The sequence below is a fragment of the Phoenix dactylifera genome, chromosome 8 (assembly GCF_009389715.1).
Source record: "Phoenix dactylifera cultivar Barhee BC4 chromosome 8, palm_55x_up_171113_PBpolish2nd_filt_p, whole genome shotgun sequence".
NCBI lineage: Eukaryota > Viridiplantae > Streptophyta > Magnoliopsida > Arecales > Arecaceae > Phoenix > Phoenix dactylifera.
The window spans coordinates 9,579,250-9,596,479 of record NC_052399.1 but is presented as its reverse complement, the minus strand read 5'-3'; the positions used below and the strand labels follow the sequence as shown (position 1 = coordinate 9,596,479).

General features: G+C 37.4%; 2 protein-coding genes across 3 annotated transcripts; both read right to left on the bottom strand.

Moving 5' to 3' along the window:
• Positions 1–4,640: 4,640 nt before the first annotated feature.
• LOC103717223 (zinc finger CCCH domain-containing protein 15 homolog) lies at positions 4,641–7,519 on the bottom strand. 2 transcript variants are annotated; one of them, XM_026808490.2, is made up of 3 exons: positions 7,307–7,519; positions 5,760–5,816; positions 4,955–5,664 (listed from the first exon to the last, which is right to left on the bottom strand). In XM_026808490.2, the coding sequence occupies exons 1-3, from the start codon at positions 7,409–7,411 to the stop codon at positions 5,482–5,484; spliced, it is 345 nt and encodes a 114-aa protein (XP_026664291.1). In that variant the 5' UTR covers positions 7,412–7,519; the 3' UTR covers positions 4,955–5,481. The 2 variants fall into 2 exon arrangements, with proteins under 2 accessions (XP_008803751.1, XP_026664291.1); XM_008805529.4 differs by lacking the exons at positions 4,955–5,664; positions 5,760–5,816 and adding an exon at positions 4,641–4,948 and having other exon boundaries at positions 7,307–7,458.
• A 2,817-nt stretch (positions 7,520–10,336) lies between these two features.
• LOC103717221 (pollen-specific protein C13) lies at positions 10,337–13,939 on the bottom strand. Its single transcript, XM_008805528.2, has 2 exons — positions 13,559–13,939; positions 10,337–10,890 (listed from the first exon to the last, which is right to left on the bottom strand). The coding sequence occupies exons 1-2, from the start codon at positions 13,755–13,757 to the stop codon at positions 10,559–10,561; spliced, it is 531 nt and encodes a 176-aa protein (XP_008803750.1). The 5' UTR covers positions 13,758–13,939; the 3' UTR covers positions 10,337–10,558.
• Positions 13,940–17,230: the final 3,291 nt, after the last annotated feature.

Sequence of the window (17,230 nt, the reverse complement as noted above, 5' to 3'; positions counted from 1 at the left end):
TAGCTCATGCTGCTTTACAGCCAGATAAATCTAGAAAAAAAAAAAAATGTAGAAAGAGGAATAGTAGCACCACCGATGACTGTTCTGGAGTGAGAAGCAACAAACGAGATAATTCAGTCCGTAATTTTTTTTACCTTCTGAAACACATAAACAGCCTAAAAGAGTCCAAATCTCTTGTCAATCCCTGAATATCACATGACGAGTGCCCACTCCTATGACTGTCCTCATTTCCTATTCAGTTGATTCTTCAAGGCACACGCTACAAGCAGCAAGGATATGCTTTGCGAATGTGATGCTTTTTCAGAATATGATGCTTTTTCAAACGGATCCAAGCTCTACCCCAATAACGATCATATCGAAAGTATACCATTTTTCGAGATTAAAATCCCGGCTTAATAAACTTGAAGGCTTTTATGACTAAATTGCCCTCCAGGAATGGGCAGTCCGCAAAGTTTCAGGCATGCATTAGCGGTGCAAATTTCCATAGGTTTTTGGGGAATTGGGCCTCCCCAATCTCGTGACAGGGGGAAGAGGGTTGGTCTTGGTCCACTCGAGGCAGGGGCGGATTGGTCATTTTGATTTTCGGAATCTTTGTTTTTTTTATGCGTCAAAGGGGACAGAGGATTCTCCGTACTCCAAGCTGCAAACCCGTGGGAGTCACTTCAGCCGCGCAGTGACACGTCTCACGTCTCCCATGGCCCGGCCAGCCCCGTATGGGCTAATCACATCATGAGCAACAAGTCACCATAAAAGGCCATGGCAGCAAAAGAATAGGCATTGACAAAAAAAAAAAAATCTGTAATAATTCTTTATAATCTGTATCATAAATTTAATCGTCAATGTTGCATTGTTGTACTAATCTAACATTGATATGATACATATGATGTCGAGGCATATCACTGCATCCCGTCCTTCCTCATACCTATCCTACGTGTGGCGCATGCGGCGCCATGATAATAAGATGCATGTCATGGTAATAACATGTATGCCTCGTCGGACTTGTGTTGAAGTTTTAATATATATATATATTAAAATTTAGTTATTTTAAATATTTAAAAAATATTTTTTTGATTTTTTTTCCCAAAGAATTGTGACTTTTCGGAAAAAAAACAAAAGATAGAGACCCTTTAACAGGTTGGGTCTTAAAGATCTTTTCCAATCTAGTTGGAGCCGGCTCGTGACCCTTTAGTCTTCTTATTCTCTTCGCTCTCTCCTTCTTCCATGCCTTCTCACGGATCCTGCCGAACTGTGGATGTTGCCAAACAAGTCCTTAATTACTTGCACACCATCTCCGGACAATCTCCTTCCTCAAAAACCTTGCAAGAAGAACGCTGTCATTGTTTGGAAGACCTCTGAAGAGGCTGTGGGGACAGAACTATATTCTCCTTTACCTTCTGATGCATCGAGTTCTTTTAAACTGATAGCCTTTTGGAGCTAAAATAAACAAATAAAAAAATATCTGGAAAAACGGAAGAAAGCATAACTGCAGTACCCTAATTTCATTTTGAGTTACTCTATATCCAGGAATACCTATAGTCGATATCTGTTTCCAAACAATGTGATAGAAGGTTACAGCAAAATTTGCAATGAGCATGATGATAACTAATATCTAAAGTTCCATTGTTTACATAAACCTACCTATCAGGGTTAACTCTAACAGCAGTTTGATCAACTTCAGATAATAAGTTCCACTAATTTTGTCTCATTAAACAAGTCGAGGGCTTCTGCCAAAGCCAGGCAATACCATCACCTCTCCTTGGTAAGAGTAACAAATTCAGAGCCCTTGGAAGGGGGCGTGCCACCAGCCTTAGTGGTTTGGCGAAAATGTGAATGTGCTTCATTCATCATGAAGTGAAATCAATCTTACCACAGTAGAGGTGGTCATTAACTCAAGAATCCCATCAAAAAGATAATAATAATATAAATAAATAAAAGTTGAAGACAGGCCCCTCCATACAAAAGAGTTGCCTTTTATTTTTCCTGCAAGACTGAAGAAATATCAATAATATAAAGTTATGCATAGATAAATACAACAAGCCATGCAAAGCATTCCTCCAAACTTGAATTTTCAGGTCCTTCATTTGTCCATTGCCAGCATCACCAATGCCTGCAGGCCTTAAAATTTGTCCAAGAATTCTTGCATTTAAAACCATCTAAAAAGAACTTGTCCATATAAAAGTAAGTTGCTAATAGATTCAGTTTCCTCCCTAACATCCTTGAAGATTCTAGCAACGCAATCTTTCCAAACAGCCCAAAGTAGAGATGAGCAAACAAGTTCCAGGCGACTGATAGATGTTTTGGAACTCAAAATAGGTAACAGCAGTGTTCGAGTTCCTAAGTATTCATAAATAAGTGCTTGAAATGGAGAAAAACAAATGTTGTGTTCCATAAAATATATCAGAGACTCATCTGCTCATGGAGGATCAAGAGAGATGAGAGATGCATATTTGGAGAATTGATCCTTATTTGAAATCTAGAAACCAAAATAATGCTTTGGTTGCAACGAGATATTTGAGCGCACCAAATGCGCATGGTCTAACGTTTTCTTATCATTAATTCATTTTAATTGTTTGGGATATTTGTGTAGGTTTTTTATTCAGCCATGTAATTCTTTCACAATTCCTTTTTTGGATCAGGTATGGCCCTAATGAATCTCCAAGAACAAGAAAAAAAAAAAACTCGTGCACATTAAAAAATGATTTTTTTCTTCAAATGATTGCAAAAGTTTTGTGTTCTGTTAACAATAAGAATAATTTGTTTTTACGCAGGCTCATGTATTGACAGAATTTAATTTATTCTGACATAACAGAATGCCTTCAACGATAGAGACCTTAGTAACAGGAATCTTTTACCTCGAGTACTGCATCTACTTCAGAATCTTCAAAGACACTCAAACCTGCACCTGCTTTCTGAGCATTCCCTTCCAAGTGTTTTTGGAAATACTCAATCCACCACATCTCTCCTTCTGGCAACCAAGTGATGGTTTGATGCAAGAAATAAGCCATTCATGCAACATCTTGTGGGAAATAATTTTTTATTGCAGCATTACTTCAGAGATTTATGTCACCCTTTTTTTCTGGTTTCTGCTTGCTGTTAAGTCCCCATTTCCATTAACTAAAATATGATCTAGTCAACCTTTAGAACGCCATCTTATGGAACAGGTTGCTTCTAATTCAAACCTTCCCTCCAGCCTCACAATATAGTATTTCATGTAGATTTCAAGGCTTCCAAATGGGGATTGCCGATGCTGTAAGCTAAAACATATACCTAAATATTGTTGAGAGTTTGTATACTGATCCTGTAACTAGAGATCTATTTAGACTTTAATAGCTTAGCAAAAGAAGGGACCTGTTAGCTAATGTAAGGTGAATATGGTCAACTCATTTTCTGGGAGTGCAGAAAACTCCAGAGGGAGCCTATTTTGGTCCTTCCGTTCTCTTCCTCACCTCTTCTTCTTTAAGGTCTTCTTTATCCCTATTTCTCCTTTCACTCTGATACCTTTCCTGCTATAATAAATGGAGAGTGGATCTACCTTTTACTTTATCTTTCCACTGCTATTAACTTTTTTTACTGTTTGTTGTGTTTTAGACCAAATCCAAATCAAAATTTCACCTCAACTCTGCATATACTTAGATCAACTCATCCAATAAACACATCCCCCATTAAAAGATGGAGGATATGTTCGCATTCAGGTGACCATTTTATTATGCTGGGGTGGTGGGGTTATTTGATCATGAATATTTGGAGATTGGCAGCTAAGCAACACTAAATGAGAATATTCCGGGAAGACAGATTGTTTGGTAGGCTTAAATATTTTAAAGCATATTTACACAAAAGGATTTAATTGTTAAACAACTTATGCTCCCTCTATGATGCCTGTCAAATTTAACTTAGGATAATTGACCAGAAATTTACTATCCTTTAGAATTCATAATTGCAGGCAAAATCAGGTTGGGATTGGCTCATAAATACATTCTGTCTTGGCATCGGATCTGATGTTTATTTTGTCTGTGAGGAACATTTCTATGTGCTGTGTCATATTTCTCCTCAAAAGAAAGGTGAGTGTTGCATCAAAAGAAAGGTGAGTGTTGCATCAAAAGAAAGGGCTCGATGATTTCCATGATTGGGTGTTTTCATTAAAAATTTTATCCCAGCCCAACCTAAGCAATCAAGCTATTATCACTTGCATCTTCACCTCCTTCATTGCTACTTAACTTGCCCTAGCTCCTCCTCCAAAAAGAAAAAGGCTATGAAGAATCCCCAGAAATTAGAGGAAGCTTGCCTTGTTTCTAACAGAATTTTATTTCTGTCGTGGTCATTTTTTTTATGATTTATCACTGTTTGGACAATAGCAAGAACATCAAGATATTACATGAAAAAGGAGAACTGATTGATTTTTTAGATATGCATAACCATATTGAAGAATGAAACAAATAAAAAAGACATGATCTTACAAGAATAGGTGCTTAGAGACCCCTGGTATGTTAAAAAACATATATGAGAGAAAATCACTTGCTGTACTAATGGCATCTTCCATAAAACCCAATCCTTGGGAAAAGGATTTTTATCAGTTCACTTGCCGCACAGGCTTGGGCTTCAGGCTGAAGATATTCATAGCAATTTAGTTATGCAGGCTCAAAAGGCTCCAAATACTTGGCTCTTTATTGAAAGTCAAATTTGGTTTCTTGAATTAGACCTTACTATAATTTGCACATATCAAGAAAATAAAAACACAATATATCAAGAAATAAAAATTTCGCAGCAGAAATTGTTTATAAATTGTGTTCTATCACTACAACTCATCTCAAGAATCTCAATAAAGAACATTATCAAAGACCCCAGGCTCATGGAGGAAAAGCTCACGGCCATTCATCTGTACTGTTCCTGCAGCTATATCTTCTGCACGTTTACAAACTGCTTCAGCTCTTCTTGCTGATGTTTCAGCATCCTGCATTTTAAGGAAATTTTCTTGAACAACTACTTGTGACTATTTTAATACATCAAGCTACTCATGACTGCAGCAGGGAGAAAGAACATAGTTTAATAGCAGCATTGTATGCCATTTGATGCATGTAGACAACAACACATATTAGAGGATGGCCCTTCTAAAATCAAAGTAAGAGGAACGGCATTTTTTCCCCTCCTAAGTGGTATGGATTTATTAGGCTAGAGGAAAGAAAGACAGCATAAGAAGCTTAGGTCATTCACCCCTCACGGGCAAAACAGATATCAGACTAAAACTCGAGTCCAAAGGCATGGATAAATAGCTTCCTTGGCAGGGATTGAAATTCTTTTAACATCCATATACAACTATATCCATATCTATATCTATATATCTATATACGTACTCACACACATATGTGTGCGTGTAAGAAACTAACTTGCCAAATCCCCATGGCAAAGAAAGTCCAAAGAAAAAGTGTTTCATGCTCATATTTATCAAAAACAATGTCTAGTAAAAAATATATGCAGTCAAATATATCAATGGAACTGCATTTGAACAGAAATCAAAATGGACCAGGCAAGGGACCACATCTCAGGCTGAAGGATAGCAAGGCAAGAGCGACATTTACAGAAATGATTATACAATTGTACACTTATCTTAACCAAAAACAGCAGTGTCCAACCCATGCCTGAAGTGACCTTTGGATGCTCAGATTCAGCCTAATCCATCCTGCACACTCAGTCCACCAAGTATTCCTAGATAACTATAAATCTAATCATTGACTCAGCTGGGAATATGTATGTTGATCACTTACTTTCAATGTCTTGGATGTAATAAGTTTCAACATAAATGTGATGCAGACACCTGTCAGCTGTAAGGCTGAAGGACATAGTCAGAGCTTAAATTTTTTCCAATGAAAGAAAAATTATGCCCCAGTATTTCAATATTTGAGTCATCATAATCTAACTCTCATTCTTCAAACAATTTTTGCCTACAGTGAAGAGCAACCTTATGAACAATTTTAAAAAATTACACTAGAAGGGTGAAAAGATTGTTAATAGCACATTTTTTTCTATCATTACAAGAAAGGAAAAGGACATCGGAGACTGACAAGCAATTACTTTTGATTCTAATATTCAAAGAGCAGCTTTCGAGATGTCTTACCTGGACACTCATGTCCAAATCCTGGAATCCATGTCAAATATGTAGCCAAATCGGTTAAGAATTAGACACTTGGATAATTATCAATTTCTAATTGAACTTTTATGAATTGACAGAGACTTGGACTCCAACAACAAGTTTGACCCACTGCAAAAGATCTAAAAGCTAGCTTTGATTCTTTTTAGAGATTGATTGACAATATAGGTATTAAAATAACTTTATCGAATGTCCTTTGTTTAAAATTCTTAAGCAAATTGGAAAGTTTGGATGAGAAATATGCATATTGGAATACCCCAGCAAATAACATCTTTTATTTTTTCCTTTTACACAATACTAAATATATATTAGTAAGTAATTTTTCCTTATCCATGCAACACTGCTTTGAAGACGATTTTCCAGGCTTTACTAGGTAGAACCTTTTACAAGCAGGTTTGGAAGTATTCATATGGCTTATGTTAAAAACTACCTGTTTTATTTTGTTACATTGACATATATTATGTGCAGTCATATCTGAATTTTGGTTTCTGCAAATCATACTTAGATACTAGAATCAAAAATTCGTTTGCTTCCCTTTCCCTCAACTGCCTTCACCTACCTATTTCAATCCTGGCTCATGTTTATTTCGAAATGCATGCAACTTGATTCTTTTTATTCTGTTCCCTCATATTTGAGTGTTCCTCGACTGTCAATATGAAGTTATAAACCAGCCTTGAGGGAGAACTGTATCATTCCATATCATGCATAAAATTGTCATTAAAGTTCGACACAAACACAATGCCTCCACACTTCTAAATGACCACAATGGAATATAAAGAATCAGGAACTACTACGACTCCTACTAAACAATTATTACCACAAATCTTATATATTTAATGCATGAACACTACAAATTGCCATAAGCTACCATCCAGGCCAAGCATCACAAAACATCAAAGGTCCACCAATGCAAAAAAAAAAAAAAAAGAAAAAAAAACCGCAAGTCACAAATCATAGGATTCTCCCAACAAAGAAGAGATATAAGATATTACAGGGCTTTTTTCTCCTAAATTATATCAGAAAACATAACCAAATCCCTAAAATTCCGAGACTTCTACCCGAAATACTCGAATTAGCTCATAGATAAGTGGAATTTTCCTCATGTTGGAAAGAAATAAAGGAATCCAACAATTGAAACCCTAGAATTGATGATAAAGGTCGCACCTTTTGGCGTTTCCAGGCGAGGAACTGGGCTTCTGAGATCGGTTTGGGCCTCTCCCCAACCCCGCCCTCGCCATTCTCTCTCTGCTGCTCCTCTTCCGCCCCCATTATAATGCACGGAACTTTGGACGAAGGACGAAGGACGAAGGGATAAAACAATCCGTGCCCTAATTTCTATATATTCCTAATCTGTGAGTCCTATACAACTTAACAGCTTGTGCCTACCATTTTCTTTAATAAGTCTTAAGGTTTATAGTTTAGGTTCGGTAAATTATCACATATAGCAGCCACCGTCAGCTTCACTTGCAATTCGTTCAACCAATCGTCATGATTAAAACTACACTTTTCAATTTGACCAAATTCTCTCATAATTTCTCACACAATTTAAATTTTCTGAACATTCTTAGGATCATTTGCCACATAGCTAGTCAAGTAATCCCCACAAAGCCCATTGCCATCATTTCCTTGTTACCATCAACTTGGTATCTTTTTGCAATGGAATGCTGCAAAGTGACAGCATCCTCAAATCATATGCTATTGTAGTTATGTGGATGGAAGTAACTAAATATATTATGCATACATTGTGCATCAATGGAGGCAATTCATATCGAAAAAAAAAAATCACAATGGCAGATCATAAAATCTATGATAGCACCTATTTGAGACTGATCTATATGTTGAAACTGGGATCCCGGCCTCCCTATCCAACCTCCAATAACATCTACTTTGTTTTCTGAGAAGCAATATCTATTCTTTATATGTGGGCAAGTTGGTTGATATGAAGACTAAGAATGCAGACAATTAAGATCATTAGTTAGATGTCTATGCAGGAGTTGAAAGAGTATTTGATGTACATTGGCAGCTATAATCACTGAACGGCTGGCCGATAGCTCCCTTAACAAATAATTATTCTTGAAAGTGCTGGTCTTTCATCAATCCTCCTTGAGCTCTTTGAACTCCTGAGCATGGGTACACATCTGTTCTAAGCCTGTTGATCCATAATGGCAGCTGAACCACTGAAAACTGAGTTGCATGTTCGTTGTTCTAATGGATATAATCTGGTGTACTTATACTGAATCCAAGCAGAGTGGTCAGCAGGGCCTCCCTTCAGCCAACCGATCATTTGATTCAATCAAGCTAGCTAAAAGCAGGCTGCTTCTTTATCTGCCCTTCCTTCATCTGCTCCCTTGCCCTCCTTGCATCATCCCACAACCTCCCTTTTGCCGCATATGTATGTTTGAAAGGAGTGTTAGGAAAAGAATAGATGGTAAGAAAGAACTTATCAGTTGAAGCGTGTTGTCACTGTCCATAAAAATAGATCGTACCCTTTGAAGAATGAATCTTGGTGTAGCAGATAATGATGACCTATCCTCCAGGATACAACAACTAGATCGCTCCAAACGTACACCCAGAATCGCTCAGGAATCGCTCAGGAAACAGAAAAGAGTATGAAGAAGAGGAAGATATGGATCAGATTTTTATTATATTAATCATCGGATTTGATAAGGTTTAAAAAGAGAAGGAAGAGACGTTTTTAAAAGGACATGATGTTTACCGAGAGACAAAACCAAAACAGTTATCGGTTAACCCATTTTCGGATTGGATATGCCAATTTTGCCTTGGACTTTCACTGGGCTCGTGTGCATGTAAGCTACTTACTTTCTTTACTTCACTAGGTAAAAAGGTTGAAGACTATATAAAAATCATTTGAGTTTCACCTCTTTCTAATATGGAACTAAATAAAATACACAAGACAAAAAAAAAAAAAAAAAAAAAAGGTAGGCTGGAATTTTGAAATACTCCAACAAGAGCACGTTAAGTCCCCCAATGGCCGTACTTCAGCCTCATCAAATTCTTCGCTCCGATCTCAGCCAATTCTGTTGGAGTTTTAACTTAAAAAAAAAATTAAAAATAAATATATCAGTTTTATCCTGTAAATTCTAGATGTTTAAAATATAGGATAAAGCTCTTATCCTTTTCTTTAAGACGCTTCTTTCAGAAGAGGTACGATTTTTAACATCTAAAAAAAAGAACGTTGCCTCTGGTTTCCGTAGGGATGCGATTCGGAATTCTTTCACTGCGATCCCAGCCAATTCAACGTCCAAATTCATCCTGCAAGCACTTAGAAGGCTCCTCCGAGCGATGGCATTCGCTTGGATTTCCATTTGAGTCTACCAGCTCAGAAGGTTCCCTTAACCGGCCAGCCCTGCAAAAAGGATCGATCAGGCGTCCATAGTTCTCAACTCTGGGAGCAATGCCATTGTCTTTCTTCCTGGACCTTAAAGTAGTGCAGGCCTTCCTCGACCAAACCGACAATGTTGGATTGGTTTTCCATTCCCTGCTACAAGCCTACAAGGCCATGGAAAGGGCTTTGTTTAACCTGTGAGCATGGAAGCAAGAGCAAGCCTGGAGCTCGGTGGCATGATTGAAGGCATCAGGCGTTACAAAAGGTGTTTGGAAGGCAAAGAGGAGGAGGGCATGATGAGGTGTGGGGCTAAGAGAGAGAGGACTCTGATGAGGGTGTTCCATGTGAAGGGGTTGCAGTGGGAGAAAGAGGAGCATGGCATGGGGGAGGGCCTCTGGGTGGTGGTCGAGTCTGAGGGCCAAGGTTTCCACTAGCTTGCCAGTGAGGAAACGGGGGTAAATCGGACTCAAATACCGAATCAGGTTAGGTCAGACCTTACCAAATTGACGGATCTACTCACTTGTTGTACATTGGACCCCAAAAAAATACCAGGCCAGTGCCAAACATTCATGCGAGCAACGCAATTTAATGTGTCACAGGTTTTAACCCAAAGTGGTATCCTAAACTGCAATAATATGCGTCAGACCACATACGTCTACAGAGAAGCAAACAGTGCAGTTGACTGAGTGACTTTTTATACGGCTCACTATTCTGAAGACTTCGTATAGATGGATTGCGACATAGTGTTGAATTTTTTATTTAATTTTTTGTTTTCTGATTTTGTTAGCCGCATCCACAGAGTGTGAGCCACAGTTGCACCAAATAAGCACCGGATTGCTCTTAGAATCTGAAACTAAAGCCCATCACTCCAATGCTCAATGAAAGTAGTCAGACAACAGTAAATGCAATAACAAATACAAAAGAGTGGGCTGGATAGAAGATTAACCAATTGTCAAACAAAGGAAACAAATAAAGTACCAGAGCAATAACAGCAGCAAAGAGAGCACTGGACATATAGCCTACTACATATAATGGAGACCCCATTTTCTTTCTTTCTTCTTCTTTTTTCATTAAACTTCATTTTCGTATTGCCGATACATCTCCATCAGCTGAGCACAGCCTTCCAAGGGGATGTCGTTTTGGAAGCCTAGGGAGTTTGCAAATCTTTTGTCCGATGCAATGCCATTGTTGTGGGTGAGGAACACAGGAGACCTCTCCCGGCCTTTAAGGATCTTATCACAACCCTTCACCGGACTGCTAACAAGCACAGACTCACAGGTCTCATGTTCATGCTCATCTGCAACAAGGATATTATAGGTGCCGGAGCGGTCGGTCACACCATCAAAGCTGCATGTCTTTGCACCCGTCGTCCTTGATTGGCATTCTACTCTCACCTTTGCACCTGCAAAGCACCTATGAAACTTTGAAAACATAAAAAGAAAACCACCTATGAAAAATGCAATTTTTTTTCACACCAACAGAATTACTGTAGTTTATTTAAGAGAAAAGTAACCATTCATCTGAGGTGTGCTTTTATCCCAGAATATGAGCAGAATTCTGAAAGCTCCATTACTACTAGAGCAAGTTCAGGTCACCCAAACCTTCAAATTGCTCAAGATTAATGTTGTACATAAAAATTCATGAAGTGTGCGCCTAAACTCGGTTGTACTCTTTTGCTGCTTTAAAATACAATGTATTGATATCTCCACTTTTTCCTGTTTATCTACTTCCAAATAAAAGATAAATTGAGATGATGCCCACATCTTATCTATGTCCCACATAAACCAACTAGCAAAAATCTTATCCTAATTCACGCCCCTATGCTTGCCTGCTTACATGTCATACACCTAAGGCTATTATATCCATCCAATGATTAACATTAAATTGAAATTTTGCACAACTTCTTCAACACGGGCATGCCATCCAGATTCCAGCAATTGCTATGAAACAGACAAGGGATCTAATTCTGACCGAATTTAACTCAATGTGGACAACATATGAACATAATTTGCACCTCTGTTAATGTAATATACCTCCACTCAGAAGATGTCCAAAAGATTACAAACAGCTTAGAACATTTTTATAGATCAAGACGCTGGAGTATATATATTAGAGGATTTTGCAAGAAGATGTAGTCACTTTTCAATTTGCAGATTTTTGATATGTTTTCCTTATTTTTGCAGATTTGCTACAAAGTTTTGAGGCTAGGACAAAATTGCCTCCAACACCGTCGCTAGCTCACCGACCCACAAAGTTAGTCTAAGTTGCACAAGTTCACAATGAAAGTTGCACAAATTGCGATAGATTTTAGAATAGAGATAGTAATAGAACACTTACATGGATCATGTGCAAATCTGTTATCTTTATACTCTACTTGTTATTGTGCTCTAACAAGTTCTTCCATTAATTGTTTATTCTATATATTTACTATTGATGATTTTATAATGTGTTTTGTAATGATATTCTTTTATGAAAACCCTATTTAAAACTTGGGAAGGAGGTATTAAAAACTTGTGCATGTTCTCAAAAATGCCAGCATGCCAGTGCAAGACAATCCAACCTCGAAAGGCTAGGACAACCTTCCACACTACCTCGCCAACCCACAATGTTGGTTCAGGTTACAGGCAAATCGAAACCTCCATATGTTTAGGGCAGTCAAAGCACCAAATTATGAATGGAATTTGCACAAAGTTATAAATAGCTGATTTTAGAATATAATCAACATAATAGAAAACTTGTATTGATCCTGAGCAAGTTTGTCAATTTGTTAGATTTATGTTCTCCTTATTTTTTGTGCTCTAACAAGTTGCAATGTTAGTTTTTTTATCTATATATTTATTATCGATCAATTTTATAAACTTGTTGTCATTTTTGGTGTGTTTTGAATTCTATCCCTTTATAAACAACGTTCAAAACCTGCATAAAAGATAGTAAAAACTTGTGAAACTTTTCAAAAGATTCGACCTCGAGGAGTAGGGAACAGTATTGTCCAAATTTCAAAAAAAATGTATGGAATCTGCAAAAAAAATAAAATGATGCTGAATTTGTAAAGTAAAAAAGTGTATTTCTCTTGCAAAACCCTCTATACAATATGATCTAGATACCATTATATGATCATTAAATAACTCATAACTATTTATTAAGTTGACTTTAATCTAAACAAGCCTGGCTTTTAACTTGTAAGCCCAAATTAATCCAGCCTCATTGCACTGAAGACTGCGCATATGCCTATTGGACCTGTTTCAAGGGATTAAGCTTCAAACAAAACATTAAACTCAGTTTGTCTACAAAACTGTAATTAGAGATTCAGCAGCACTAGAATATAATTTAAACATTATTTTTCCATCAAAATATTCTTCGCTACTATCTTCATTTTCATCATAATATATATATATATATATATATATATATATATATATATATATATATATATATATATATATATATATATATATATATATATATATATATATATATATATATTACCAATGAGCTATTAAGGCTATGAGTCTGGATAATGTCAAATTCAAACCCTACCGATAAGCTTCCGGGTTCTGGATTCAGAATAGAAACTCGATTATGTTTTCTACAGTCTCGTTTAGTTGAAGAATAACGTGGATTTGTCCTCAACAAATCCACGCTTGTTCCAGTTTATTCCGCTTTGTTCTGCAAAACACCAACTTTATCGGGGATAGGATGCCGCCAGTGGAGCACATATTTTATCAAACCTGGATAAAATAATTACAAGAAGATTGTAGAATACGATAATCCTCCAGTTTCTTACTCTCCTTTATTCCGGATAAATCTTTAAATTTAGGCACTCAAATGCGGAAAATCGCCGAAAAAGAAGGGAAACGACAAGATAAATCGCCCCGGAAAGAAAAGATCTATCTCTAAGAGGACCCTAATCCCTTCCCCCTGCGTTTCCCATAAAAAAGAAAAAAGCACTTCCACATTACGATATGAATGCGTTTCCCCTCGGATACGGCCGGCAGCCCGCCGATATCGGACGGCTGGAGTCCGAAACCAAGCGGAAGCAGTAGGTAAAAGCGGTGGCGGTGAGATCTTACCGGCGATGTAGGTGGTCTTGGGGGTCTCGAAGCCGGCCTGGCAAGTGTCGCAGAAAATGCGGCCCTCGACGACGAACCCCGTGTTAGCCGCCGCCGCCTTCACGTCGCGCGCACCGCTCACCGCCGCCGGGAGGAAGACTACCACCGCCGCCGCCGCCACGGCCCATGCGGCGAAACCCGGGACCTGCTGCTTCGCCATCGCCGGAAATGGAGATCAGAACAACGAACAGAGAGTCGGTGAGGGAACGCGAAAAGGGAAAGAAAGAGTGACGTGAGAGCAAAGCAGTCACGAGTGGTGCCTACTTATAACTATATTGTGGTTACGGTCACTACAGGTGAGGATATGCTTTCGGCCTTGGTAGTGGGTTGGTAAGTTACGGGGAGGCGAGGGAACCGAGAGGCGATGCATTATGATAGCTGGCGTCGGTGGAGATTCACGTGAATGCATGTGAGGGGTAGAGAGGGAGGTGTAATTACCGCGTCACGCGGCAGTCGCTTTTACGGGATGGCGTGCACAGAGGAAGTGGCCGGGATTGGAGGCGGGATGGGATTGCTTGATGTGTTCTAGAAACGAGTTGAACCGGGTCGAGACTCGGGCCGGTTTGAACCGGGTCGAGACTCGGGCCGGTTTGAACCGGGCCGAGTTTGATTTGTTTGTTCTAGTGTTACCAATACCATGCAGCGCAACTCATGTACCATTTTTTACCATGAATTCTTATTTTATAATTGATGAAAGAGTTTGCAACATACTTCTAGGGCTACTAAAAGAATGTGCAATAGAATTCCAATTGCAGGTATCACGTTTAGTTTATATATTGGAGAGAGTGTCTAGTTTAACTTCATAAGTTTTTTTTTTCTTTTTTCTTTTTTGCTAGGATGGGTGACTTATACATGACGAGTACGAATGCACCCAATAAAATCAAAAAACAGAATATCTCGGAGTGCCTGAGGCAGTTCTCCATCCTTAATCCATAAGGTGCTACTCGCATGGCTGGCCATATAGGCGGCCACCCAATTCGCAGCCCCATTAGCTTCACGAAATACATGTTTGATCTGAAAAGCCCCTCCCTCTCTCGTCATTGCCCAGATGTCTCGAAACAACGGATAGTTACCATCGGCACCCCTCGGACCTTTCTAGATTCAACTGATAATCACGGCCGAGTTACCCTTCAGGATAACTGAGTTGGCTCATAACTCAAGTCGGGTATGTCAAAACCTGACCAGGTAGCCCTCAGCTCTGCACCGGGCACCGAGATGTCGAATAGCCGACAACCGCCTGTTGCCCCCATCCTAGCATCCGGATCTCTAATAACAAAATTTACGCCTCCCCTCGTACCTCTGTCGGAGATGAATCCATCAAAATTGACCTTGAAAAAACTCGGAGGTGTAGGCTCGCAGGTGAAGAATACCATACAGAGTACTGTCTAAGCAGAATAGAAATCCAGATATTCCGAGCTGTCAAAGGCTCTCCTAAGGATGAAATATGACTGATGGTGTTAATAACTTCCAAATAAGGTCAACCAATTAATAGGATACAAAGAAACCATCCCCTCAATTAATGATCGTATTAGTTTAAATGATGTGTTAATATTTGAATAGATGTTAAAACTCTTAATATAAGTCACCCGAGGTATTTACTTTCTAATACTAAAAGCTTCAAATCTACTATACAGTCTTCATTGAAAGAAATCTGAAAAAAGTCAAATGGTGGTAGAAAAGGAATGAGCACATTGCACTGTTGACATACTAATTGAGATGGACTGATTCTAGGAGGCTTTCTATAGTGCAAATCTGACGAGAGGAAAAATATAATGGCATAATTTAGTGTATTAAGATAACAAATGAAAGGAAAGCAAGTTCTTACTGTTTTTCCAAAGATTTTCCCTCATCACTACACAATCCAGGCTAGGTTGGCGCTTTACAATATAACTCCTCACGCCAACTTTGGAATTACACCAAATCCCTTGTACCATATGGTATGCTAGCGGTTCACAGCAAATTTTTCCTATGGAAAGTTGGCCCACAGCACTAATCTCTTAAAAAACGTACTTCTATAAAATATATTAATATTTTAGCTCAAAGAAAATTTTAATTTCACAAGTACTTGTGACCTTGAATAGTGCATATTGCAACTTTCAATTAATTTGCTTTCAATGCGCATGCCATGGCATTTAGTTTGTTTTCAAGAAATACTTAAAAAAAAGAAAAGGAAGATTTTGCTACTCCGATGAAATTTAAGCAAATAATCACCCAAAAAAAAAGCCTCTGGTTATAATATGCTAGTGTTTTGATGCTAGGGATGGCAATCGAGTTAGATACAGGTTGGATGCAGATTTGGTCAAAAATTGATCAACTCAAATCTGATATGTTTATTAAATAGGTCAAAATTTCAAATCTAAATCCAAAATCTTTATTAAATAGGTAACTCGGCTTGACCGATATAACCTATTTATTAAACAAATCAAGTCAGTTTAAATGGATTAGACAGGTTTTTAATGGGTTAAATAGTTTTAAACAGGTTAAACAGTTTAAGTAGATTGAGTTAAACAAGTAAGATGGGTTGATGTTCCTATTTGGTGCATATGCTTCATTTTCTTTCTTTCCATTGAACTTCATGAATCAGGATCAAGAAAGGACTTGCTGTTTGGTTTCAATATTCTCTACATACTTTAATAATATAATGAAAATGAAATCCTTGAGAAACTTCCTATAGGTTTTTGATTTAGGTGTTGCTCAACTTAATCATTGGCATAACTCGTTTTACGCCCCATTTATTAGAACTTTTGGAGTGCCAAAAAGTTTTTTCTAACCCTTCAAAAGTACTTTTGGATGAAATTAAAGTGTTTATAAAAAAAAATTGGGAAGTTATTTTAACTTTGCCAGAAAATTAAAACAGCTTTTGGGGAGAAGCTCCAAAATGAAGCTTCTTCAGAAAAGCATATTTAGTATGCGTCGGAAAGTTATTTTGATTTATAAGATTTTTTCTTTTTGGACCAAAATATCTATAATAAAATATTATAATTATAGAAAGACTTAATTATGTGTCGGACTATATTAATTTATGCTAATAATTATAATACTTTATATTTTTATTATTGTATTATACTATATTGATATGTATCATAATATATTGATATGTTATATTGTATAATATCAAATTATGTTATATTATTATGTTATAGTATACAATATTATATTACTATATTATAATAATATTATATTATATTACAGTAATATTATATTATATTATATATTCATATATTAATATATATTATATTTTATTATGCACTGTTATATAATACTGTACAATATTTTTTTTGATCATTTTGTTATACTAAAATTATTTTTTCAGTTTGTATATCAAATATATATTAAAATTTTATAGTAACTTAGAAATATAATTATCAAACAGTAAATAATTTTTAATAAAAATTTTATTTTAAAAAATTCTACTAAAGCTATGCTGCCAACAACCACATCAAATAAGCTTTCGGCTTTGAAATTTAACTCTCCGGAGCCATAGGCTGAGTTGTTGAATTACTTGACTCGGAATTCAACGAGTCATCATTGACGTCTCAGCCAACCCGGTATTGGAACTAGAATAATCTAGCGTCGCGTATTTATTAGAATACGTCAAGACTTTCGGACCTGGACCCTTGTCTTCCACGGTCT

Bases quoted from the DNA above. Each gene is read 5' to 3' on its own strand.
- LOC103717223 (XM_026808490.2), bottom strand. From the start codon at position 7,411: ATGGGGGCGGAAGAGGAGCAGCAGAGAGAGAATGGCGAGGGCGGGGTT. The intron at 5,817-7,306 runs GTGCGACCTTTA...TCAGCCTTACAG, and splicing joins TCGCCTGGAAACGCCAAAAG to CTGACAGGTGTCTGCATCAC. The intron at 5,665-5,759 runs GTAAGTGATCAA...AGGATGGATTAG, and splicing joins TTACATCCAAGACATTGAAA to GCTGAATCTGAGCATCCAAA.
- LOC103717221 (XM_008805528.2), bottom strand. From the start codon at position 13,757: ATGGCGAAGCAGCAGGTCCCGGGTTTCGCCGCATGGGCCGTGGCGGCG. The intron at 10,891-13,558 runs GTAAGATCTCAC...GGTGCTTTGCAG, and splicing joins CAAGACCACCTACATCGCCG to GTGCAAAGGTGAGAGTAGAA.